General features: G+C 46.2%; 1 protein-coding gene across 9 annotated transcripts in view; it reads right to left on the bottom strand.

The window, feature by feature from the left end:
- cep126 (centrosomal protein 126) overlaps positions 1–26,249 on the bottom strand; it is a 272,751-nt gene that overhangs the window by 68,427 nt on the left and 178,075 nt on the right. For all 9 annotated transcript variants that reach the window (XM_070891920.1, XM_070891919.1, XM_070891918.1 and 6 more), the window contains one exon: positions 13,527–15,846. In XM_070891920.1, coding sequence (XP_070748021.1) covers positions 13,527–15,846 — 2,320 coding nt within the window. The remainder of the gene's footprint in view (positions 1–13,526; positions 15,847–26,249) is intronic.

Genomic DNA, 26,249 nt, shown 5'->3' on the forward strand with positions numbered 1-26,249 from the left:
CACATGGCACAGGATGTGCACTCCAAGGGATTGAGCTGCCCTGCCATGCCTCTATTTAATAGAATGAGTACTAACTGAGCAGAAGTAAACTTAAAGCTAAAAAAAAACTCTCCAGCTACTCACCAATCAGTTCCTTCCCTTATGTCGACATCACTTTTTTTACTCTGATGTCGCTTTCGAATTCTGCCTCTGTTGAGTTGCTCCTAGCTGAGCCTGCACTCTGCGCTCCTTTTATTGCCGCTGCTACTCTGACTCTGCTCCCGCTCAGATCTCACCCAGGTCCGTTGCCTCCTCCGGTCTCGGGCCTGTATTTTGCGCTATTTTTATCCCTGCTGCCGTTCACACTCTGCTCCTGCTCAGATCTCACCCAGGTCCATTGGAAGACCCCATAGGTCATAAATTTACTTGTACTTCCTTTGAATCAATTATTTGTCTTTAAAGTCAATTAAAGCTATATATTTGGCACTTTAGTCATATGCAATCACGTCATCCAGTCCATCCACATGGTTACTGCACATTTAATAATTAATTACAGGGCCCAATTGTTCTGCTGATTTGAAAACTTGTGAAAATTCCAGTTGAACCACAACAAACCAGTTCGGAAAACAGGTGTCAAGAGCTTTGAAGTTGATGTGTCGTCTTTCTTTATAGTCAAACATCTATCTACTTGAAACCTCCACTGGTAATATTGGAAATCAAGGGGGAAAGCTAGTTTGCGCCTCCCGTTAGCGCTCCTGAGACTTTTTGCCCGGGTGCAGCGCCACTACAGACTACCGCGAAATTCCGTGGGAGTTTAGCGGCGGTGGTAACCGGTAACAGCCTGGGCTGCTGCATTAGTGATGACAACGTCATCACCCTGCACAACGACCCAGACTGTAGGCCGCTCGCAGGGCGAAAATTAAAGGAGAGAGACAGCAGTAAAACAAAATGGCCGACTTATCTTCTTTGGCCTTCTTTGTAGATCGCAGGGTCCGTGCCGTGAACTTGCAGCCCGGCACTCCGTTTGTATGCCGGACTGCTGCCATGGCATCACGCTCCCTGGGTAGTCCAACGATGACCCCGTTTCCCGCCAGTAGAGTCTGCAGCTTGGCCCTCCCCTTTAATGGAAGGGGAGGGCCCTGGTTGACTGCCAGTGCTACGCATCACACTGCGTGGCGCTGGAAACTTTGCATGGGTTTGCGGCCTGGTCCCACCCCCGAGAGGAACTGTAGCGCGAGATTTTGTGGTGCAGTTCCTCTCAGGGGCGGTAAGCCCAATACAGCTTGTGAGGTGGGACTTCTGCTCCTGGCACAGGAACTCCCGCCTTGCACCATTCCAAATGGGGCAGTACCGAATTTCACTCCTTAAAAGTAGGAAACCATATTCTATACTATGTGATGCCATGCAGTAGTGCCTTTTGGATAACTTGCCCTAGTGGCCATTCTTCACATGAGGCTACACAGTTAGGGGGAGAAATTCAGGAGCGTCCTGTTTGGGGACTTTTAAAAGTAGAGAAAATTAGCGCCAGGAGCTAATCATTTTCTGCTTTAAAAAAATTCGGGGGGTAGCATTGCAGGAAGGAAGAGGAGTGGTAAATCAGGTGCTCCACTTCCTTTCTGGAGAGCAATCAGTAGCAGGCGGGGCAGTAAGTGGAGCAGCGCTGCACACTGGGCCGTGCAGTGCTGACGCGTTTAAAAGCACCTTCCCTTCCTTAAAGGGAAGGGCCATCGCTGCAGCCTTTGCAAAAATAAACTTATCTTCTCCCCGACAGCAGCTGCGATCCTACCCGATCAGCCCGATGCACTGAAGCATATCGATTGAGGGCCAAAAACCAGCAAGAGAGAAGGTAATTTTTTTTTTGCACTTATCTTGGACACCTCATCTTTGATCATCACCCCCCAAGCGATCTGATGGACACCTCCTGCAGCTGCCAGTGTTTTCGCCCAGCAATGCTTCAGGGGCTGGAATGCAAGTTCGAGTCCAGGACGCTACCGGGGCGATGACGTCACGATCTCCGGGTGAAGGAGATCGGGGCGCAACACCATAATGCTGCCGCAAATCTCCCGCCGAATATGCCGGGAGTCGATTTTGTCGCCGTGTCTGATCGGAACCCGGTTAGTGTCCCGTTATCTCCCCCCGGAGGCGATAAGGGGAGGTGCTAAGGATACCAATTTCTAGGCCAAAGTGTTGCAAGATTATTCAGAGAGCAATCACAGCCAAGTCCAACATTATCGTCACTCATTTCAATTAACCACTCGTATGTGCACAAGGATATCCCAAATTGTCCCTCCAATTTTCCTTACTAATTTATTAAAGAACAACTTGCATTTATGTAGCACCTCAGAATATCCTGAAACACTTCACAACCAATGCAATACTTTTGACGTATCATCAATGCTCTTTTGTTGGCAAACACTGCAGTCCTTATTTGTACACAAACAATTAAATGCATGACCAGTTCATCTGTTTTGGTAGTGCTAATTGAAAAACAAAATATTGACCAGACATTAGCCTAGGCCTAGAAATTCAGGTCGTTTGCACCTTTTCGGCCGTGCACGGCGCTACTGACAGCTCCCGCTAAATTACACGGGAGTTTAGCAGCGGCGGTAACCCATAGCGCCCCGCTCCGCTGGCGGTGATGACGTCATCAACATGCGCAGCGCCCTGCTTTCAACCCAGAACAAAAATTGGGGAGTGCCTCCTGAAGCTGCGCCGGGCGATGCCAGCGACAGCTTCAGGGGACATGAACCGGGCTGCAGGCCGCTCGCGGGGCGATACTTAAAGGGGAGGTGGTGGCCATGTTTAAAAAAAAAAGTGCAGTTTTTCTTCAGCACCCTGCTTCAATTGCGGGGTCCGTGTCGTGATCGTTTAGCCCGGCACTCTACTGAATGCCGGGCTGTTGGCATGGCACCCCCGCTCCCTGGTGGTCCATGGAGGCCGATTTCTTACCTACAGAGTTTGCAGCTTGGACCCTTCTCTTTAATTAAGGGAAAAGCCCCTTCTACACAGCAGCGCTAAGCATTGCATCCCGCTCCCGATCTGTCTGCCGCACTACTGCCGCAGAAAGGAAGTGGAGCACGATATTTTGCGTTCCACTTCCTTTTGGAGCAGTAACCCAAATTATTCAAATGGGGTGGCACTTTCGCGCCTGGCACAGAATGTCTCGTCTCCTGGCTGTTACCACCCCCAAACGGGGCGCAACACAATTTCACTCCCTAGGTTCTTCTTTTACATCCATCTCAACAGGCAAATAGGGCCTCTGTTTAACCGAAAGACAACCAACTGCAACAATGCAGCACTCCCTCAGTACTATACTGAAATGTCAGCCTATATGCTCAAATCTGTATGAATCCACACCCTTCTGAGTCAGAGGAGATAGTGTTACCAACTTTGATAATCAATCTCAGTACATCTGGGACCTTTCTTGATATGTATGCTGGAGTTTCAATTGGGTCGTGTCCTTGCCAACTAATCCCTTGATTAAGCACAAACATTCTCTCAACAAGATTTCTTTGAACAGCAACATTGGAATGAATCATCTTTTCTGTTCACTCACCACATAAAGGGATCTTTTAAAATTGTTTTATTTTATTGAAAAGATTACCTGGGACAGATCTGTTGCCAAGTATTTACCATTATTAATAATTATCTTAGACATACCTTCACCTTTAAGGAGTTACTTCCAATGTAAGGAAACATGTGAGATAACTACGTCTCTATGAAGTTAAGGGCTGAAATTGCCCCTTTTCGCAGTGCCAGTTAGCGCCGCCAGCCAGCGATAACTGTGCACTAATGAGTTAATGTGCGTGCGGGCGCGGTGATCTCATCGACTTGAGTGGATTTGCCCCCAGGGCTCCGCCGGCGATATGTGGTTTGCGCCACTCTCCACGATTAGCACACCGCTGTGGCAGACGCATGGTGATGACACCATCGCCGTGCGCGCCGACCCCTTTGTACCCTTCAAGGGAAATTGCCCTGCGGGACTCAAGGTCGTTGGCTGTAGCACCTGGCCTCCCTTAAAGGTGGTCGCCATCTTTTTTATGTCAGCTGACGTTTAAGTCGGCCCGAAAATGGCGGCTACTAGTGTGGCCGAGCCGCCAGCATGCAGTCCGGCAGCCCCTTGAGTGCCAGGCCACTGGCCCGGCCAACATCCACCCTGATGGCCCAGTGGGCGCCACTAAAGAGGATGCAGATTTTGCAGCAGCCCTCCCCTTTAAGCGCTCTGTTAGCACAATAACAACTTTTTTTTTCACAAAGAGCGCAAATCCGCGCTGCTGCCGGCGCTTTCTGCACCGGCAATAAAAAGAAGCAAATTTGAATTATGCGCTGCAAACCCAGAGCGGGGCAAATTCTCAGGGGTCGAAATTTGGTACCGCTGTTTTTGAGGCGGTGTCACTGCTTGAGTGCTAATTTTACCGCCAGGTGTTAGGTGCAGGCTCAAACTGCCAAATTCAGTTTTTACGCCCAAAGATGAGAGAGCAGCGCTAAAAAGTGGCATTGCACACTCATCCTCGGGCGGGAGCTCAGGAGGCCGACTGAATTTCGCAACTGGAGGCTGCCGCCATGCTAGCTGAAAAACGGGAAAAGGGAAAAAAATCCTCAAACTTCTCCGACCCACACAAACTTCCCCACTGTTACAACTAATGAAAAAAATGAAGAAATAAATTTTTAAAAACTTATCTTACTCTCTGGGTGGTTCCGCCCGAGTTCCGCTGTTTACTCACCACTTTTTCAGGCTGTAAGAACGCCTGCCGGGAAGATGATATTCAAACTAAATGGAGGCGCCAAGGAGGCGTTGCATGCTGGATGACATCACCACGCAGGTGGCATTAGCCGGCGCAGTGTTAGCTCTTGGCGGCACTGCCAAACAGCCTACTGAATTTGTACGCAGGCGTGGACTCCGCTTACCATCGAAGGTAGGCCTTTGCTGCCTGTTAGCCGCCTCCCGCCGGCGGTAATGGGTGGCGGTAGAAACGGAATCTCGACCCCTTAGTCTCTTGAAATCAGATATAAATTATTTGGATACTTTTAAGTAATATACGTTACAGGCTCAAATAAAATTCTAGGAGAATCTAACTAGTAAAATGACTTAAATCACAGCCTTTGAGTTCAAGAACTCTACAAGTATGGACCTTACCAGTACCAGAGGGCAGCCTTGAATTGAAAGCAACTTCTAACCTCTGAAAATAATAAACATAGGGATACTTTATTTCCTAACAGACACTTGAACAAAATTCTTCCTGGTTAAAGGATAAGCAAAGTTCATATTTAATTTAATAAACTAGGATTACATATAATTGTAACATACATTGTTTCAAAATATAGCAATTAGACATGAAAATTCATCTTTCTTCTATTTGTGGGTTCAAAGTTCAAATATTGATGAAGCACAATCTGATACTTGTTGCTACTTTCAGTTGCATTCTATGAACTTGATAAAACCAAGACAACAAAGGATTGGATACATGATCCATCAGATATCATATGTGCCCTCCCTTCATCAGAGCAATTTTATATTTTCTTCTCTTTCCCCTCTTCTGAGTCTCCCTGCATCACATATATTGTATTCCGATTGAGAAGGAAAGCAAACTGCAATTAACAATGACTAGATGCACAAGGATACTCCTCCATGTTGAACACCACTTGGAAGAAGCACTGAGAGTACCAAGGGCACAGAATGTACTCTGGGTGGGGGATTTCAATGTCCAGCACCAAGAGAGGCTCAGTAGCAGCACTACTGGCCAAGCTGGCCGAGTCCTGAAGGACATATTGCCAGACAGGTGGTGAGAGAACCAACATGACAGAAAAACCTACTTGACCTCATCCTCGCCAATCTGCCTGTCGCAAATGCATTTGTCTATGGTCGTAGTGACCACCGCACAGTCATTGTGGAGACAAAGTCCCGCCGTCACACAGAGGACACCCTCCATTGTGTTGCGTGGCATTACCACCGTGCTAAATGGGATAGATTCAGAACAGATCTAGCAGCTCAAAACTGGGCAGAAATGAGGCGCTGTGGGCCATCAACAGCAGCAGAATTGTATTCCACCACAATTTGTGAACTTATGTCCTAGCTTATCCCTCACTCTACCATTACCATCAAGCCAGGGGACCAACCCTGGTTCAATGAGGAGTGCAGAACAGCGTGCCAGGAGCAGCACCAGGCGTACCTAAAAATAAAGTGCCAACCTGGGGCAGCTGCAACACAGGACTACAAACATGCTAAAAAGCGGAAGCAGCATGTCATAGACAGGGCTAAGTAATCCTACAATCAATGGATCAGACCAAAGCTCTGCAGTCCTGCCACATCCAGTTGTGAATGGCGGTGGATCATTAAACAACTAACAGGAGGAGGAGGAGGCTCCATGAACATCCCCATCCTGAATAATGGCCAAGCCCAGCACGTGAATGCAAAAGAAAAGGCTGAATTGTTTACAACAATCTTCAACCAGAAGTGCCGAGTGAATGATCCAGCTCGGCCTCCCCCTGCGGCCGCATCGTCACAGAAGCCAGTCTTCAGCCAATTCGATTCATTCCACGTGATATCAAGAAACAGCTGAGGGCACTGGATACAGCAAAGGCTATGGGCCCCAACAACATCCTGGCTGTCGTGCCGAAGACTTATGCTCCAGAACTAGCCAAGCTGTTCCAGTGCAGCTACAACACTGGCATCTATCTGACAATGTGGAAAAGGTGCCACATAAAATGTTACTGCACAAGATAAGAGCTCACGGGATTGGGGGTAATATATTAGCATGGATAGAGGATTTGCTAACTAACAGAAAACAGGGAATCAGGATAAATGGGTCATTTTCCAGTTGGCAAACAGTAACTAGTGGGGTGCCACAGGGATCGGTGCTGGGGCCTCAACTATTTACAATCTATATTAATGACTTGGATGAAGGGACCAAGTGTAATGTAGCCAAGTTTGCTGATGATATAAAGTTGGGTGGGAATGCAAGTTGTGAGGAGGACACAAAGAATCTGCAAATGGATACAGACAGACTAAGTGAGTGGGCAAACATTTGGCAGATGGAGTATAATGTGGGAAAGTGTGAGGTTATCCACTTTAGCAGGAAAATAAAAAAGCAAATTATTATTTAAATGGAGAGAGATTACAAAATGCTGCAGTATAGAAGGACCTGGGGGTCCTCGTGCGTGAAAGACAAAAAGTTAGTATGCACGTACAGAAAGTAATCAGGAAGGCAAATTAAATGCTGGCCTTTATTGCAAGGGGAATGGAGTATAAAAGCAGGGAAGTCCTGCTACAACTGTACAGGGTATTAGTGAGACCACATCTAGAGTACTGCGTACAGTTTTGGTCTCCTTATTTAAGGAGGGATATACTTGCATTGGAGACAGTTCAGAGAAGGTTCACTAGGTTGATTCCTGAGATGAAAGAGTTGTCTTATGAAGAAATATTGAGCAGGCTGGGCCTATACTCATTAGAGTTTAGACGAATGAGAGGTGATCTTATTGAAACATATCAGATACTGAGGGGGCTCGACAAAGTAGGTGCAGAGAGGACATTTCCACTCATGGGGGAAATCTAGAACTAGGGGACATAGTTTCAGAATAAGGGGTCGCCCATTTAGAACTGAGATGAGGAGGAATTTATTCTCTGAGGGTTGTAAATCTGTGGAATTCTCTGCCCTGAGAGCTGTGGAGGTTGTGTCATTGAATATATTTAAGGTGGAGATGGACAGATTTTTGAATGATAAGGGTGTGAAGGGATATGGGGAGTGGGCAGGAAGTGAAGCTGAACCCAAGATCTTATTAAATGGCGGAGCAGGCTCGAGGGGCTAAATGGCTCACTCCTGTTCCTATTTATTATGTTTTTATTATGTTCTTAAAATTGTCCAGTTTTTCCTGTTTATAAAAAGCAGGACAAGTTGAAGCCGACCAATTACCGCCCCATTAGTCTACTCTCAATCATCAGCAAAGTGTTGTCGATAATGCTATCAAGCCGCACTTGATCACCAATAACCTGCTCATTAATTTTGACTACTTGGCTTCAGTCCGCATTATAGCCTTGGTCCAAACATGGACAAAAAAGCTGAATTCCAGAGGTGAGATGAGAGTGATGGCCCTTGACATCAAGGCAGCATTTGACATCAAGTGTGGCATCAAGGGGCCTTAGTAAAACTGAAGTCAATGGGAATCAGGAGGAAAACTCTCCACTGGCTGGAGTCACACCTAGCACAAAGGAAGACGGTTGCGGTGGTTGGAGGTCAATCATCATATGCCCAGGACATCGCTGCAGGAGTTCCTCAGGGCAGTGTCTACCCAACCATCTTCAGCTACTTCATCACTGACCTTCCCTCCATCATAAGGTCAGAAGTGGGGATGTTCGCTGATGACTGCACAGTGTTCAGTACCATTCGCAACTCCTCAGATAATGAAGCAGTCCGTGCCCACATGCACCGGGACGACATTCAGGCATAGGCTGATAAGTGGTAAGTAAAATTCTTGCCACACAAAGGCCAGGCAATGACTATCTCCAACAAGCGAGAGTCTAATCACCGCCCCCGCGCCACCCCCCCCCCACCCCACCTTGACATTCAACGGCATTACCATCGCCTAATCCCCCACCATCAACATCCTGGAGGTGACCAATGAACAAAAACTTAACTGCACCAGCCGTGGCAACAAAAGCAGGTCAGAGGCTGGGTATTCTGCAGCGAGTGCCTCACTTCCTGATTCCCCAAAGCCTTTCCACCATTTACAAGGCACAAGTCAGGAGTGTGATGGAATACTCTCCACTTACCTGGATGAGTGCAGCTCCAACAACACTTAAGAAATTCAGCACCATCCAGGACAAAGTAGCTCGCTTGATTGGCACCCCATTCACCACCTTAAACATTCACTCTCTCCACCACCAGCGTACCATGGCTGCAGTGTGTACCATCTACAAGATGTACTGCTGCAACTTGCCAAGGCTTCTGCTGCAGCACATCCCAAACCCACAATCTCTGCCACCTAGAACAAGGGTGAGCAATTATTTGGGTTGGAGGACCACCTAACAAGTTTTAGTGAGCTGTTCAGGGTTGCCCTCCAATGTTCCCCCAAAGGTGTGTGGCCGCATAGCGGCCGGCCGCCCAGCAAATTTAAAGGGACCACGTGCAAAAAAGAATTAGAGGGAACATTGCATAAAAATAAATTCAGGTCATAGTCAGATGCTATCCTAAATACACAACATGTACTCTATACTGCTTAGAAATGAATCCAAGATAAAAGTTGAAAATGTGGTATCTTCTGGTCTCTGTAAATCAGTGCTGTGGAATAGAACTGTACTCTCTTTAGAGCCTGTGTCAGCATCAATTTTCCACCTCAGTCATCCTTATGTGCCTCTGCAAAGATTACTGATGCCGTCCCAACTGGTGCAAGATGAGAATTCCCTTGCCATCGTACTCTGGATACCGGAACAGGAAAAATGCTGTGCCTGCCACTTTCTCCAGTAAAAAAGTCATGGGGATGAACAGCCATGACTCAATTCTACATTGGATAGGGCATATTCGAGTCCACAGTGCATTCTGGGTTCGGACCTCCACCATTGTTGCCCTGAATCACGGAAAAGATTCTTTTAAGATCTGGCCTGGGAGAATTACTTTTGCGAATTATTGGCCTGGAAATCCCGGCCTCCCCGGGTCCGTACGGAGTTTCTACGGACCCGGGGAGGCATCAGAAAAGCCAGTTTTCAGCGCACAATGTGCATGCACTGAAAACCGGCTTTTCCGATCTGTCAAGTTTCTGGCTTGACAGATCTCGCGCATTTCGGGAGCGAGGACATTTGCAAGGACAAGATTGCGGGATTTACTCATATCTTGCCCAGCAAATGTCCTCAAAACACTTGCGCCTGATAAAAGCAGGCGCATAGCCTACTTTTACAGGCGTAAGACTTTTAAAGCACACAAAAACATTGTAAAATAAAATTTTAAAAACACGTTATTGTTAAAAACTCTCCCCACTACGGTAAGTTTATTTTAAACCATAATTAAAAAAACTTTAAAAAATAAATCAGAAAAATATATATTTTTTAAATACATAAATAACTTTAATTTAAATTAATAAAAACATGTGCATTTTTTCTATCTTTTATTATTGGTTATTAGTGTTTGGGGAGGGGGGGGGTTCTCATTCATAATAATGAGAACTCCAACTTACGGAGTTCCCATTATTATGAATGAGAATATCTATACCTGATTGGCTGCCCAGAGCCATGCGACTCCAGCTCCAGGCCTGCGCACGTCCTGACATGCACAAGCTGCGATGCGCAGTCAGGAGAGGCCTCAGGACCGGGATCTGGTATGGCCGCAGCAGGTTCAGGTAGGTGGGCATCTTTTTTCTAAAATCCATTCGAATGCCCTTAGGAAGAAGAAACCGGGATTTCTGGGCCAATAATTTGAATGAAACATTACCATGTTTTTTTCTTGGCTGCAGTTCGGATCTGTCTCTGACCCATGAGAAGCGAAAGTGGATAGACGATTGTGCGGCCTGAGCTCCGGCTTGCGTTCTATTTCTGTCCAGTCCATCGGGCTGGATAGAATGACTTGGTGGGCCGGATTTGGCCCTCAGGCAGTATTTTGTCCACCACTGACCTAGAAGGACAAGGGCAGCAGGCACATGGAAACACCACCACCTCCAAGTCTCCCTCCAAGTTACACACCATCCTGACTTAAAAGTATATCGGCGTTCCTTCATCGTTGCTGGGTCAAAATCCTGGAACTCCCTCCCGAACAGTACTGTGGGAGTACCTTCACCACAAGGACTGCAGCGGTTCAAGAAGGCGGCTCACCACCACCTTCTCAAGGGAAATTAGGGATGGGCAATAAATGCTGGCTTCGCCAGCGATGCGCACATCCCATGAACGAATTTTAAAAAATCTCTAGCTGGCTGTCCTCCTGATTTTTGTTCCATTCTTCTGGGGAGGTTCCTAGTTTCTGGCCATCTTAGATCATTATCCTGGTCTCAATATCCAATACAATTACTGTGGACATCTACTACAGCAGGTTAGCTTTTAGGCCAATATTATCTACATTAGTCTGCATCTTGTTTCTAATTATAGGCACTTGTTTATATGCACATATAATGGATCTGGTAAGAGGCCATTTGCATCCATATGGTGTCCTATTAATTTTGCCCCACTATACAGCGAACTGCTTGGATTCTTTCCCTGTGGGAATAAGAGTAATTAGGGGAGTTCTAGGTGCTAGATTTAGCGCTCCACTTCCTTCGTGGAGCGCAAACAGCGAATTTGTTAAAAGTTTGAAATTGTTAGCGCCTGGCACTAACTTTTCAAACTTTTCAAAATTAACACCCCAAATGGGGCGATAGTGAATTTCTTCCCCTCAGCCTAGAGCTTTTCCATACTTTGGACTTGAATCGCTACAGGTTAACCAGCAATTAGCTATATTATCACTTTGTTATCACCACCTTATTTGCAGCCCAGTTAATAGTCGCAGTTGAAACCATGAAAAAACCTCAATGACTGAAGCATGTATCAGGTCTATAACAAGATATTTTCGACTACCATAATGCTCAGATAACTTGACTCCTAACTGGGAGACAATTGCCCCGATATTTATGGGGAGGGAGAGGAGAGCATGGCAGCGAGAGGGAAATCTGTGAAAGTCCTGCTGTTACATTCCGCAGGGCCTCATTATCATTTTTTCTTCTGTTTCCGAGAGCTAGCCAGATTGTCAGCCTGGCTGGGTGCCGGGCGGGAATGGCAGCAGTAGGAGGCCACAGCAGGAACTGTTGAGGATGGTCTCTGGCAAATGGGAAGTCTGAAAGTTGGAGCCCACCAATGATGAGGGAGGGAAGGAAAGATAGGGGTTGGAGGAGGTCGGAGTCTGGCAATAGCGAATGGGGGTGAGGGAGATCAGGGATTGGAGGGGTTCGGAGCCTGGCAATGGTGAGGGTGGGGGAAAAAAATTTGGGGTTGGAGCCTGGCAATGGCGAGGGAGGGAAAGATCTGGGATTGGAGAGGGTCTGAGCATGGCAATGGCGAGGGAGAGAGGGAAAGATCTGAGGTTGGAGGGGGTCAGAGCATGGCAATGGCGAGGGAGGGGGGGAAAAATCTGGAGTTGAAGGGAGTCGGAGCATGGCAATGGCGAGGGAGGGAGGGAAAGATCTGGAGTTGGAGGGAGTCGGAGCATGGCAATGGCGAGGGAGGGAAAGATCGGGGGTTGGAAAGGGTTGGCTGATCGTGGGGCCGAGGAGAGGTGCGATCGGCAGAAGAGTGACCAAAGGTTTCCTTGAGGGACTGGGGGAACGACTTCTGCTTCTCCTGGCCCACAAGGAGTGCTCTAAATAGCACTTACCTGCTGGAGCCAGCTGCTCCCATCTCCATTTAGCTGCTGGGTTTCCCGAGCCCTGTAAACACAGCTGGCACCTGTTAAATATAAAGTGGCCTCCCACAGTGCAGCTGATTTAAATATTTTATTGAAGTGTCCCACCTCTCCAAGACAGGACATGCATGCCATGCAACCTGCCACTGAAAAAACAATTTTTATTTTTAACCCGCTCGTTATGGGGGTCTTAATATCGGATTTGATGTGTACATAATATTAATTGAAAGATATAATTACTGAGTAAGTAGAAAAAGAATTCTGTGAATCAGTACCATTTATCTTTCTCCAAGAACAGAAATGGTGAACTGTACTTCTACCTGAAAGGCCTGATTGAGGTGAAACCAAAGCAACTCCAGCTTCGTCAGGTTCCAGGACTTTGACCCAGCAACGATGTTTTTTTAAAAGGAGATCTAAAGATGCGCAAATGTGGCTGAAAATATCAATTATACTGTAAATATGACCTGAATAGTACCTTAAAATAAAATTGTGATTTTAAATAAAAAATACCATACCACTTTTTGGGCTAGACTTTCCCGAGAGCCCCTCAACACTCGATTGCCCACCCAGAAAATCTGCTAACGTTTTGCAACTAACGCTGGCGAGAATTCCCATAATTAAGTAAAAAATAATCGCCTGCCGAGAAAATGGATCTTGCACCAGTATTCTCGGTGGTTAAAGGCGAAACTAAGTGAAATGGGCAGTTCTTAAATTTAAAAAAAAAATTTACTCAGGCTGCGGTTGGGCCAAGGGAAAACTTAAAAAAAAATTTCACAAAAAAAAAGTTAAAAAACATTCCCAAGACAGTTTTAAAGCTAATCGCCGTTTTACAATTAAAATAAAAGAACCTTTAACTTACCTTTCTTTGCAGAGTACTCACCTACCGCCCTGTTTCAGCTGCTTCACAGGGCGGTTCCCTCGGCGATCTGGACAGGCTTCAGTTGAGGCCAAACTTACGCCTTGGCAATTTTCTCCGCGGTGCACATCGGCGGTTTGCTCCGGCGGGCATTTTGAGATTTGGACGGTACCATTCAAAAAGAGGGAAACTTTCGCCGGGCGGTTTCTCTCCCAAAAACAGCTGTACCGCTGAGAAAACCACCGAAAATGGTGAAAGTTTAGCCCTTTATGTTTTAAAAAAGTTAATAAAAAACCTTTCCAATTTTTATTAAGAAACTGCATGTTAATAATTTTTCTTACCACCTGCCGAGTCCTTTTGTGCCAAGGCACTGCGCACTTCATGCCAAAGCAATGCAATTTCTTCATCAGTTGGTGTGCAGTCCAAACACAATCTATTCCCTCCATAAACAGGACCTTGTTTGGTGCCATTGCTTACATTGTCTTGTTGGGACACAGTTTGGGTAGCATTTACTGAACACGTTGCTTGAGTAACAGTTTCATATGGAGACACTGAATAGGATGAAGGGACTGTTGTGATGGTGTTGATATTGCTCGAAGAATCTACCTGAGGCCAAAGGCCCGAGACTACTGCATTCTCTGCGATATTTGTACTAGAAGTATGATGATCTTCTGGCATGATTTCCCTTGGTGTATTGGAACAGATGTCAATAACATTAGCAGGGTGTATCTGTGATTGCCAACTGCTATTAAAATTGCCAGTTGCCCTTTGACACTGCTTGCTGTCAATGGCTGGTTTAGATGGAGGATGGGGTACCATTATTTTACCCTGAGATTTCATCACTTCACTGGCAGACTGGGGCCGGATTATGGTACCTTTCCTGCAGCTGCCTCCTGTACCAAAACAAACCTTAGCAGAATGGGTTCTTCTGATCACTTTAGCATGCCCTTTCCTTATCAAGGGTTTCTCAAGTTTGGAAATATTTTGTTTTGCAGTTTTTTGGGCTATGCTTCTATTTCCTGTGGCTGCCCAAGCTTGTTTAATAAAATGGTGACCAGGTGACAGAGCTGACATTACTCTGTGGGTCACAGAAGCTGTTTCTGCAATTACAGGAGCTGTCACTGTGATGGCTCCCCAGGTTTCACTCTGCTGGTGCCCAGAAAGGTCACAATTTACAGCAGTCTTGAGATTAGAGTTTAATGTGTTCCATTTTGGTTCTTTGTTATTATTTACAATTGAATTAACACTAACACCATGGCTATTACTTTGAAAATGAGGTGATCGTAATTGAATCTGATTTGTTAATCCTGAACTTTTAATGTCTATTGTACTTTCCAGTTCTTCTCCAGCACTTTCAGCTTTCCCCTTTTTAAACTGATTGATTTGTTCAATCTCATCAAGCCACCTCAGTTTTTTCGTTGTTGGAATTTTGTCGGATTCTACTTGTTTCATTTTTATCAGGTCTACACTGTCCCTGATAGAGGATGCCATCTGAATCCCAAGCACACCACTTGCAGACCTTAGAGATTTGGGATAACCATTTTCATACTTTGATACTTTTTTAAGTATCCCCTTCAGTAGTTTGAAATTATTTTTTTCATGGAAATAGTTCTTGCTGGCTTTTAACCTTGTAGTCGACATTGATGAATTTGTTACTAGTTCATTTTCTTTTTCTTCTGTCACATTATTTCCAGAGTCAGGTTCAGATGAATTAAATGTTGCTTCAGAAGGAATAGGTTTCTGACTGGCTGTTTCGGAATCATGTCTGCTTTTGACTTTGAAGTTATATTTGTTGGACGATGTATGGTTGTCGTCAATTTTGCTGGGAATGTCAGTATTTTGGTTCAACGTGAAAGGAGAACAAGTAATTCCAGTAGCTGCGCCAACACATGGTAGTAGATGCATTTGTTGGATCTTTTGACTGTTTTTTATACTGTCAATTTTTGTTCTGTCATTGCACATTTGTGATTCCTGACTCAAGGTTAAAAAGACAGGTGTTGCTAAAGGTAGTTTTAAAGGATGCATTGATATAAATTCACTTTGGTGCACAGATTCTAATCTGTCTTTCACTCCTGAAAGTTGTGTTGTTTCCCTATTTGTTGGATCTGGTGTGGACCACGCATTGCAAGGTACCATTGCAAAATGAGCAAGTTGGCCAACAGAACTTTCAGAAGAATCTGCAGTTGTTGGATGATTTTGTACAGAGTGGGAATTCATATCTGCTATTTTATGTTGATTGCTATTATAAAATTTGGTTGAATGTACATTTTGATGTGTTTCAGAGCTTGATTCAAAACATTTAGATTCAATACTTTCAGAAGCTAATGTATGTAGCTTGTCACTCAAATATTCCTCTGTAGTTGAAGCTTTAGTTTCAATTGTCATTGCAATCCCTGGCGAAGAGATGGGAGTCTTGCTACTATCCAAGTCATTGTACCAGGCACTTTCCTTTTTTAGGGGATAAGAATCACTCTTACTAGAATCAAAGAGATTTTTTGCAGGTGGATGTGGCCTCATTATTTTCTTGGAAAGATTATTCTGTGCTGAGCGAGAAATTGAATCATTTGGTTCAATGTGTTCATTTTGTCCCTCAATTTCTAGGCTGTCAAGACTTGATAAGCTTTCAGACTGATTAAGTTGGTCAATTTCTTGTTGGAATTCCTGTGAAATTCAAACATACAATTTATTGTTTACAAAAAAAAGTAGCCTCAACAAAACTGAATTATCTGACCTCACTAATTTCACCTAATCTTGTTAATTTCCTAGAACTATTCAACAGCTGTTAAACAGACGTGACTGCTACTTCAGTACAGCACAGGAGTGCCGCATCATAGGAAGTATTGTCTTTTGGATTTGATGTTAAAACGAGGCCCCGTCTGCCTGCCCAACTGGTCATAAAAGATCCCATGCACAATTTGAAGAAAAGGAGGGAGGTTCCAGTAGCCTAGCCAACAATCATTCCTCAACATATACCACCAAAAGATTATTCATTGATTTGCTATTTATGGGAGCTTGCTGTGTGCAAATTGGCTGCTGCATTTAGCTTCATAACAGTGACTGCCCTTCAGCAATCGATTCATTGTAAAGGGCTTTGGGACATCCTGAGGACATGTTAAGTGCTATATAAATGCAAGTAGTATTGAAGCAGTATGAAAAATATGTCAACTCTTAGGCTGCGATTTCGCCAACGGTGGCAGGTCCGGGGCGGCCGGGGATTGTGACCCCGCTCCTGGCTCCAGCCAGCACTGTGAAAAGAATCTTCCTTAGATTGGGCTGGTTAAGCCCGCCCTATGAGGTTCCCAGCCAATTAAAAGGAAGCGGGTCTGATGATGTCATTTGATAACGCGTCATCAGCCGATTTTCTTTAAAGGGACCATGGTCACATTGATTTTGATAGTTGTTCTGTCAGTGTTTTGCAGCATCGAGGATCGTGAACCTCATAAAAATTTGGAAAAATGATAAGTACCTCTCAAAATTCTTTTTAAATACCTTTAAAGTATCTCTAAATGATGTTAATTGGCTGGCCCACTGCTTGGTGTTGGGTCTGTTAACTGCAGCCAGACCCGGCACTTTGGAAACTTACAAGCAGTCGAATTCAGAGCGGGATCTCGCCTCGCTGTCAATCACGGCCTTTTTAACAGCGGGCACACACTCGCAAGGCTGGTAAGAGTCTGGCCTTAAAGTCTCCTCTGATTAAATTATTAGTCTTGACAATAGCTCCTCTTCTCTACTGTTTACATCAGCTCGAATGTCGAGTCCTTTTTCTGTCACGAATAACCTTAAACAACTTGTCAATCTTGCAAACATGATCTGCCAATAATGTACCTAATCTTCTGAACCTCAAATTCGGAAGGCAGAATATTATCTGAATGGTGACAGATTAGGAAAAGGGGAGGTGCAACGAGACCTGGGTGTCATGGTACATCAGTCATTGAAAGTTGTCATGCAGGTACAGCAGCCGGTGAAGAAGGCAAATGGCACTTTGGACTTCATAGCGAGAGGATTTGAGTATAGGAGCAGGGAGGTCTTACTGCAGTTACACAGGGCCTTGGTGAGGACACACCTTGAATATTATGTACAGTTTTGGTCTCCTATTCTAAGGAAGGACATTCTTGCTATTGAGGGAGTGCAGCGAAAGTTCACCAGACTGATTCCCGGGATGGCAGGACTGACATATGAAGAAAGGCTGGATCGACTAGGCTTATATTCACTGGAATTTAGAAGAATCAGGCATTCGTTAATCCCGCAAGGGGAGTCTTTGAGACGGCCGACCAGTTCATTTTTGACGGCGAAGCCGACTCCATGAAGGCGGCGTTCTTCCTCTGGTTTTCCTTTCCAGAAAAAGGTATAACCTCCACCATGTTCCTTAAGCTAGCCTTCCCCTGCCCGCCAGGTCTCGCTTATGGCGGCGATGTCGATGTCAAAGAGTCTATGGCGGGGTGGCGTTCCGGCCTGTCGCTGTTGGAGTTGTCCATTAGGGTCATGACGTTCCAGGCCCCGAACTTCATATTAAATGAGTGGAAGATGCCTGTGCGTGAGTTCTTTTAAAGTGGGGTGGTCATTGCAAACCGACCACCGCACGAGCTTAGCTGAGCAAGGTCTTGGTCCAGTGGCAAGGGGGTCCGAGAGGACTGGAGATTAGGCACTGCTATAAGAGCCTAGTTGCCTACAGTGAGATGTTGGCCGCAAGCTCAGCGCTGAGTAGCGCACTTGATGGTAGGTGGCCTGCTGCTTGGTTGGGGGCAGACATTGAGGGGGTCAGTGGTCCCCTGGAGTTCAGTGTGGAAGGTCAGGGTGGTCACAGCCATGATACTCACCACGTGCTGGGGGAGAAGAAGCCGGGCCATCAGCGGGAAAGGAGAGGCCTAGTCATCATTGAAGGGGAAGAAAGCCCGATCACCGTTGAAGAGTTGAGGTCCAGCCGCCGTTGAGGGAGGAGAGGCTAGCCATCGTCACTGAAGAGGAGAGGCCCAGTCCTCGTCGCTAGAGGAGGCCCGATTGTCGCTGGAGGGGGCCCGATCGTCGTTGGAGGGGGACTGAAAGCCACTGGAGGAGGCCCAATCGTCACCGGAGGTCCGGTCACCGTTGGAGGAGGTCCAGTTGCCGTTGCGTGGGGCCCGGTCACCGTTGGAGGGGGCCTGGTCGCCGTTGGAGGGGGCCTGATCGCCATTGGAGGGGGCCTGATCACCGCTGGAGGGGGCCTGATAGAAGAATGAGAGGGGACCTCATAGAAACATATAAAATTCTGATGGGATTGGACAGGTTAGATGCAGAAAGAATGTTCCCGATGTTGGGGAAGTCCAGAACCAGGGGTCACAGTCTAAGGATAAGGGGTAAGCCATTTAGGACCGAGATGAGGAGAAACTTTTTCACTCAGAGAATTGTGAACCTGTGGAATTCTCTACCACAGAAAGTTGTTGAAGTCAGTTCGTTATATATATTCAAAAAGGAGTTAAATGTGGCCCTTACGGCTAAAGGGATCAAGGGGTATGGAGAGAAAGCAGGAATGAGGTACCGAAGTTGCATGATCAGCCATGATCATATTGAATGGTGGTGCAGGCTCGAAGGGCCGAATGGCCTACTCCTGCACCTATTTTCTATGTTTCTATGTTTATAACTCTTGCACCATATCCATCTTCTACTGCTAGGCTCTTGTGACCAATGTTTTATAATCTGCAAAATATCCTGTAATAAATTAAACTCTATAAAGCAGTCCTGTTTTGCTTGAAAAAATGTTTGCTTTTATTCTTCTATTTATTCTGTGCTGGGGAAGCAACAGACTATTCTAGCTGTCAGGGAAAGTTTCACTCTCACTATTCCCCTGTACCTGTCTTTCTGCCGTTTCTTGCACAAACTCTACCTTTTGCACCTGCTGTTGATCAGTCTAATATAGTGGTTTGCAAACTTTTTCAGGCTGGACCCCATCAAAACAATCCTCAGAGCCAGGTGAATGTGAGAAACTAAGGGTATTGGTAAGTCTGAAAATAAAAATATATCTATTTATTTTTCCTTATTCAATTCACTTTCTTGCTTTCCTTCCTCTTTCAATTCTCTATTCCATTTGAAGTGTAGTTACATTGGTATCGTAGTTCATTGTATACAAAGTTGAGACATTATGATAAGGTGTTATATAAATGCCAGTTTGTTTATTTTTCTTTCTCTCCTACTTCACGTCTGTGTTCCTCTTCTCCCTTCACTTCTGTTTGTCTAAAAAAAAACTCATGTCTTTTGCAAAGCGTTATGGTTGTACCATATTTAATGTACCTTTGGAAAGAAAATGTGAATAAGTAGAATCATAGTGCAAAATAGGTCATGAACCAGCACCACCTTCATCAAGAACCATGGTATTGGCCTCTATCCCCGCATTTCCTGGCATCACTTCAACCCCCATGTTCTTTAGTTTTGTTCATGTCCTGATTGGATCAAGTCTGACATTAGGATTTGTAAGTCAGAAGCCCATTGTAAAATCCAAAATCACTTCCGTTAAGAGTGTAGTTGTTTTGCCACTTGCAGGTTAACGCAAATTGATTTTGTTGCGCAGCATGAGAATAGTATTTCAACTGATTTGATTCCTGAATGCACTAAAGTCAAGCCGTGCGAGACCCATCCAGGAGGCTATCTCATACCAGGTTGAATTTCAGCGTAGTGTAAAGCTGCTATTTTTTTTTAAGTAGCCAGGTAGCTCATGCTAAATAATTTTAAAGTTAGGTAGTCCACCTGAATCAATTCTGAAGAAAAACTCTGGTTGTTTGGGCTGGAAATTCGGTAGTGTAGAGCCTCTGTTAGCGCACTGGAGGGGCAGTAATGCTTCCTGAATTGCTTACCGCACGGCCGTGCAGCTTGCAGTGCCCCGCTGGGAAATTAGGTGCCGGTTTTGCGCCGGCACAAAGTACTACCGCCTCGCTGTGTACTTTCAGCCAGATCATTACGTCAGTCATCGTGCAGTGACCCGCTAGCATCCCGGTCGCAAAATTAGATGCGTCTGCCCCTAATCATGCCGGAGAAACCAGGTGGTACCACCTTCTGTTGAGGCTACCTGCAGCCTGTTTAAAGGGAGGGAGGAGGAACATATATCGAAGGTCACATTGAGTGAAACATTTCTGCAGAGCACGCTGTGTGAACCTCTGACTTTAAATCGGAAGAATGATCTGCCATTACAGGGTCCTTACAACTTGAGTAAAATAATTTAATGAGTGCATTACTAGTTCGCCAGCGTTGACTACTCTACGCTCTGGTTAGACAATATGAAAATAGAAGGGATGTTGGCCATGAATGAGGAGAGGCCGCAGAGGTCTGGACAGGAGGCATTACTCCCCCCGCCACGCCACACCCCCCCCCCCACTCCGACGAATTTACAGGCAGCAACACTCATACCTCCATCTCTCTGAGGAGCAGTGTGTGAGAAAGCTGCGCTTCTGAAAGGAAGTGCTGATATAGACATGCCATCTATAAGCAGACCAGCAGCCTCAGATCGGCACCAAGACTGCGCTGCCCATCGCAGTGAAGATCACTGTGGCGCTGGCTTTCTATGCCTCCGGCTCCATCCAGACAGCATCAGGGGATGTATGCAGAGTCTCTTAATATGATGCTCATCACTGCATTCGCCATGTCACAAAGGCTCTCTGCGCCCGCAGAATGGATTTGATACCATTCCCAATGAGCAGGAAGAGCCAGAATGAGCGGGCATGTGGGTTTGGCAGGTTTGCAGGCTTCCTGAGGGTTCAAGGAGCCATTGACTGCACACACATGGCCCTGTGAGCACCATTCGACAATGCAGAGGTATTCAGAAACCCAAAGGGATACCACTCCCTAAGCATGCAGTTGGTATGCAACCACACGCAGCGCATCCTCGCAGTGAATGCCCGCTATCTAGGGTGCGCGCATGATGCTTTCATCCTGCGTGAGAGCACTGTGCTATGATTGTTTTGGCCACCATGGGATGGGCGCAGCTAGCTGCTCAGGGACAAAGGGTACAGCCTATCTACCTGGCTAATAACCTTCCTCCGCAACCCCTCCACACAAGCGGAGCATTGCTATAATGAGAGCCATGCAGCCACCCGCAACATCTTCAAGCAGACAGTAGGAGTGCTCAAGCAGCATTTCTGATGCTTGGACTGCTCTGGCGGCAACCTTCAATATGCCCCTCAACAGGTGTCGCTCTTTATTGTCGTGTGCTGCATGCTACACAGCCATCATGAGGGGACAGGCATTGCCAGTGGGGATTGCAAGACCACCTCAGGAGGAGGACGAGGAACAGGAGCCTGGCATGGCCCCAAATGGTCAGCCATACCAGGAGGAGCACCATTAATGGTAGAGGCAGCATGGCAATGCTGCCGGTGCAAGAGCCACGCATCAAGGGGAGGGGTTAAACTAATATAGCAGGGGGATGGGAACCTATGCAGGGAGACAGAGGAACCCAAGGCAAAAATCAAAAAGGGCCACATTACAGCAAAATTCTAAAGGGGCAAAGTGTGTTAAAAAGACAAGCCTGAAGGCTCTGTGCTTCAATGCGAGGGATATTCGTAATAAGATGGACGAGTTAACTGTGCATGCAGCTATTAACAAATATGATATAATTGGGATTAAGGAGACATGGCTCCAGGGTGACCAAGGCTCGGAACTCAACATCCAGGGGTATTCAACATTCAGGAAGGATAGACAGAAAGGAAAAGGAGGTGGGGTAGCGTTGTTGGTTAAAGTGGAAATTAACGCAATAGTAACGAAGGACATTAGCTTGCATGATGTGGCATCTGTATGGATAGAGCTTCTACCAAAAGGCAGATAACGCTAGTGGGAGTTGTGTACAGACCACCAAACAGTAGTAATGAGGTTGGGGACAGCATCAAACAAGAAATTACGGATGAGTGCAATAAAGGTACAGTTGTTATCATGGGCGACTTTATTCTACATATAGATTGGGCTAACGAAACTGGTAGCAATACGGCGGAGGAGGATTTCCTGGAGTGTATTGGGGATGCTTTTTCTAGACCAATATGTCGAGGAACCAACGAGGGCTGGCCATCCTAGACTGAGTGATGTGTATTGAGAAAGGACTAATTAGCAATCTTATTGTGCGAGCCCCCTTGGGGAAGAGTGACCATAATATGGTAGAATTCTTTATTAAGATGGAGAGTGACAGTTAATTCAGAGACTAGGGTCCTGAACTTAAGGAAAGGTAATTTCGATGGTATGAGACGTGAATTGGCTAGAATAGACTGGCGAATGATACTTAAAGGGTGACGGTGGATAGGCAATGGCAAACATTTAAAGATCACATGGATGAACTTCAACAATTGTACATCCCTGTCTGGAGTAAAAATAAAACGGGGAAGGTGGCTCAACCGTGGCTAACAAGGAAAATTAAGGATAGCGTTAAATCCAAGGAGGAGTCATATAAATTGGCCAGAAAAAGCAGCAAACCTGAGGACTGGGAGAAATTTATAATTCAGCAGAGGAGGACAAAGGGTTTAATTAGGAGGGGGAAAATAGAGTATGAGAAGAAGCTTGCTGGGAATATAAAAACTGACTACAAAAGCTTCTATAGATATGTGAAGAGAAAAAGATTAGTGAAGACAAATGTAGGTCTCTTGCAGTCAGAATCAGGCGAATTTATAATGGGGAACAAAGAAATGGCAGACCAATTGAACAAATACTTTGGTTCTGTCTTCTCTAAAGAAGACACAAATAACCCTCCGGAGACTAGGGGACCGAGGGTCTAGTGAGAAGGAGGAACTGAAGGAAATCCTTATTAGTCAGGAAATTGTGTTAGAGAAATTGATGGGATTGAAGGCCGATAAATTCCCAGGGCCTGATAGTCTGCATCCCAGAGTACTTAAGGAAGTGGCCCTAGAAATAGTGGATGCATTGGTGGTCAATTTCCAACATTCCATCGACTCTGGATCAGTTCCTATGGACTGGAGGGTAGCTAATGTAACATCACTTTTTAAAAAAGGAGGGAGAGCAAAAATGGGGAATTATAGACTGGTTAGCCTGACATCAGTAGGGGGAAAATGTTGGAATCAATTATTAAAGATGAAATAGCAGCACATTTGGAAAGCAGCGACAGGATCGGTCCAGGTCAGCATGGATTTATGAAAGGGAAATCATGCTTGACAAATCTTCTAGAATTTTTTGAGGATGTAACTGGTAGAGTGGACAAGGGAGAACCAGTGGATGTGGTGCATTTGGACTTTCAAAAGGCTTTTGGCACGGTCCCACACAAGAGACTGGTGTGCAAAATTAAAGCACATGGTATTGGGGGTAATGTATTGACGTGGATAGAGAAATGGTTGGCAGACAGGAAGCAGAGAGTAGGGATAAACGGGTCCTTTTCAGAATGAGATGCAGTGACTAGTAGGGTTCCGCAGGGCTCAGTGCTAGGACCCCAGCCATTTACAATATAGATGAATGATGAAGGAATTGAGTATAGTATCTCCAAGTTTGCAGATGACACTAAGCTGGGTGGCGGTGTGAGCTGTGAGGAGGAAGCTGAGAGGTTGCAGGGTGACTTGGACAGGTTAGGTGAGTGGGCAAATGCATGGCAGGTGAAGTATAATGTGGATACATGTGAGGTTATCCACTTTGGTAGCAAAACTATGAAGGCAGATTATCTGAATGGCGGCAGATTAGGAAAAGGGGAAGTGCAACGAGACCTGGGTGTCATGGTATATCAGTCATTGAAAGTTGGCATGCAGGTACAGCAGGCAGTGAAGAAGACAAATGGCATGTTGGCCTTCATAGCTAGGGGATTTGAGTATAGGAGCAGAGAGGTCTTACTGCAGTTGTACAAGGCCTTGGTGAGGCCTCACCTGGAATATTGTGTTCAGTTTTGGTCTCCTAATCTGAGGAAGGACATTCTTGCTATTGAGGGAGGGCAGTGAAGGTTCACCAGACTGATTCCCGGGATGGCAGGACTGACATATGAGGAGAGACTGGATCGACTGGGCCTGTATTCACTGGAATTTAGAAGGATGAGAGGGGATCTCATAGAAACATATAAAATTCTGACGGGACTGGACAGGTTAGATGCAGGAAGAATGTTCCCAATGTTGGGGAAGTCCAGAGCCAGAGGTCACAGTCTAAGGATAAGTGGTAAGCCATTTAGGACCGAGATGAGGAGAAACTTCTTCACTCAGAGTTGTTAACCTCTGGAATTCTCTACCGCAGGGAATTGTTGATGCCAGTCCGTTAGATATATTCAAGAGGGAGTTAGATAAGGCCCTTACGGCTAAAGGGATCAAGGGGTACAGATAGAAAGCAGGAAAGGGGTACTGAGGTGAATGATCAACCATGATCTAATTGAATGGTGGTGCAGGCTCGAAGGGCCGAATGGCCTACTCCTGCACCTATTTTCTATGTTTCTAAAATGCATCAGTTCTCTTGACTGGAGGAAGCTGAGGGATGCAGCTCATACTGACGATAATGACACATCTCTGTTAAAGTCCACAATCGTCAATGCAAAACGGTCAAAGTAAAATTTTATTGACACCAACGTAGTCGCCTCAAACATCACAACCAAACTCCTCCCCAGCATGTAACAAAACAAAACACAACGTCTCATTGAAAGACCATCAAACACAATGAACTTAAACAATGTCTGGACAAACGCCCCTTCCATCAGTCATCCCACAGCAGCATCCATGTGGCATATTAGGCACACAAAGTCACAACAATAGATTGTGTCAAACAGTGCAATGACATATTTAGAGCCATTATTTACACGATGAGGACATCTGTCCATGGTGAGCAAAGTCTTCACTCAGACTTCCTCTGACATTTGCCACCCCTTACCTTTACCCCCTCCCATGCCTATTGCTCTTCCTTAATGTTGCCCCAGCACCACAGCAAGGCTGCTTGAGGGCTGTTGTGTTTGTGTGGGACAGACAGTACAGATGGCCTAGCAGGACGCCCTGGACCAATTCTTGGCTTGGAAGGCCCGGCTGCAGACTCCACCACCTCACCATCGGTGGCAGCAGTCTCGGAGTGCTCGGGTGTAGATCGTGGCAGGTGCAAAGGCAGAGTGACAGCGGTGGAAGCCAGAATGCTGTCATCTTGAGGAAGGACAGTACTTTCCATTTCCAGTGTCAACATCCGGAGCAATATGTGTGAGCAGACATTGCTGGCCTGCTTCGGCACTGTCACTTTCCCGTTGGCCTGTGGAGAACACAGAGATGATGGCAGCAGTCAGAGTGAGCATGGTTCATTCTGCGACTGATTCACAGCACACTGAGCCTGAAACGCAGCAGTCTGAGAGTTCATGCCAGCAATCACTGACAGCATCACAGCACAAAGTCCTTGCATGGCTTGGGCCTGTGATGCGATAGCTGCTGCCACGTCAACCATGGCATGCGTCATCCCCCCTGGGGCTCCACTGTCGCTTGTTGAGTCTAAGTCTCTATGTAAGCGGGCAAGGATGGGCTCGGTGGACGCCTGAGAGGAACGGGCAATGCTTGAGATGCCCTTCCCCAGCCTCAGAGCAAGTACATCCATGCTCTCCAGGACCATCTCCAATGCACCCATGAGGTCACGGTGCATTTGCATGGACTCCCTGGACATAGCCTCCAAGTCTTGGTCCACATCTGCCGGTCTCTCAGCAGGACTCCTGGGCCGACTCACCCTCCGGGGAGCTAGCCTTCGAGCTTCCCTCACACTGTGCGTTGCTGTAGGCCACTGAGGCCATAAATCTCAGACTCTTCAAACCCCAGAAATTCAGGGTCCTCGACCGATGTGGTGTCCCCACTTGGTGGGACTGATGGAGTGTCCCGCTCAGTGACCAAAGTGTCGTCCGTCGCTCGTCACCTCCCGCACCGGCAATGTAGAAGGATCAGGGGCAGGCTTCTGGCTCATCATCTGTAAGCACGAAGCAACAGGCATGTGGTTAGCAGCAATGGAGTGGGCAGAGATAAGAGGACGGTGGCGTTGGATATGTGTATGGACTGTATTGGACTGCAAAGACTTTACATTGTATGAGACAGTGATGTTCACGTCATGGCATTGGTGCATTAACATAAAGGGTACTCACCCTGATGACTTAATTGTTCTGCTCTGCTCAGCGTGCCGAGTTG

Source organism: Pristiophorus japonicus, chromosome 10 (assembly GCF_044704955.1).
Source record: "Pristiophorus japonicus isolate sPriJap1 chromosome 10, sPriJap1.hap1, whole genome shotgun sequence".
NCBI lineage: Eukaryota > Metazoa > Chordata > Chondrichthyes > Pristiophoridae > Pristiophorus > Pristiophorus japonicus.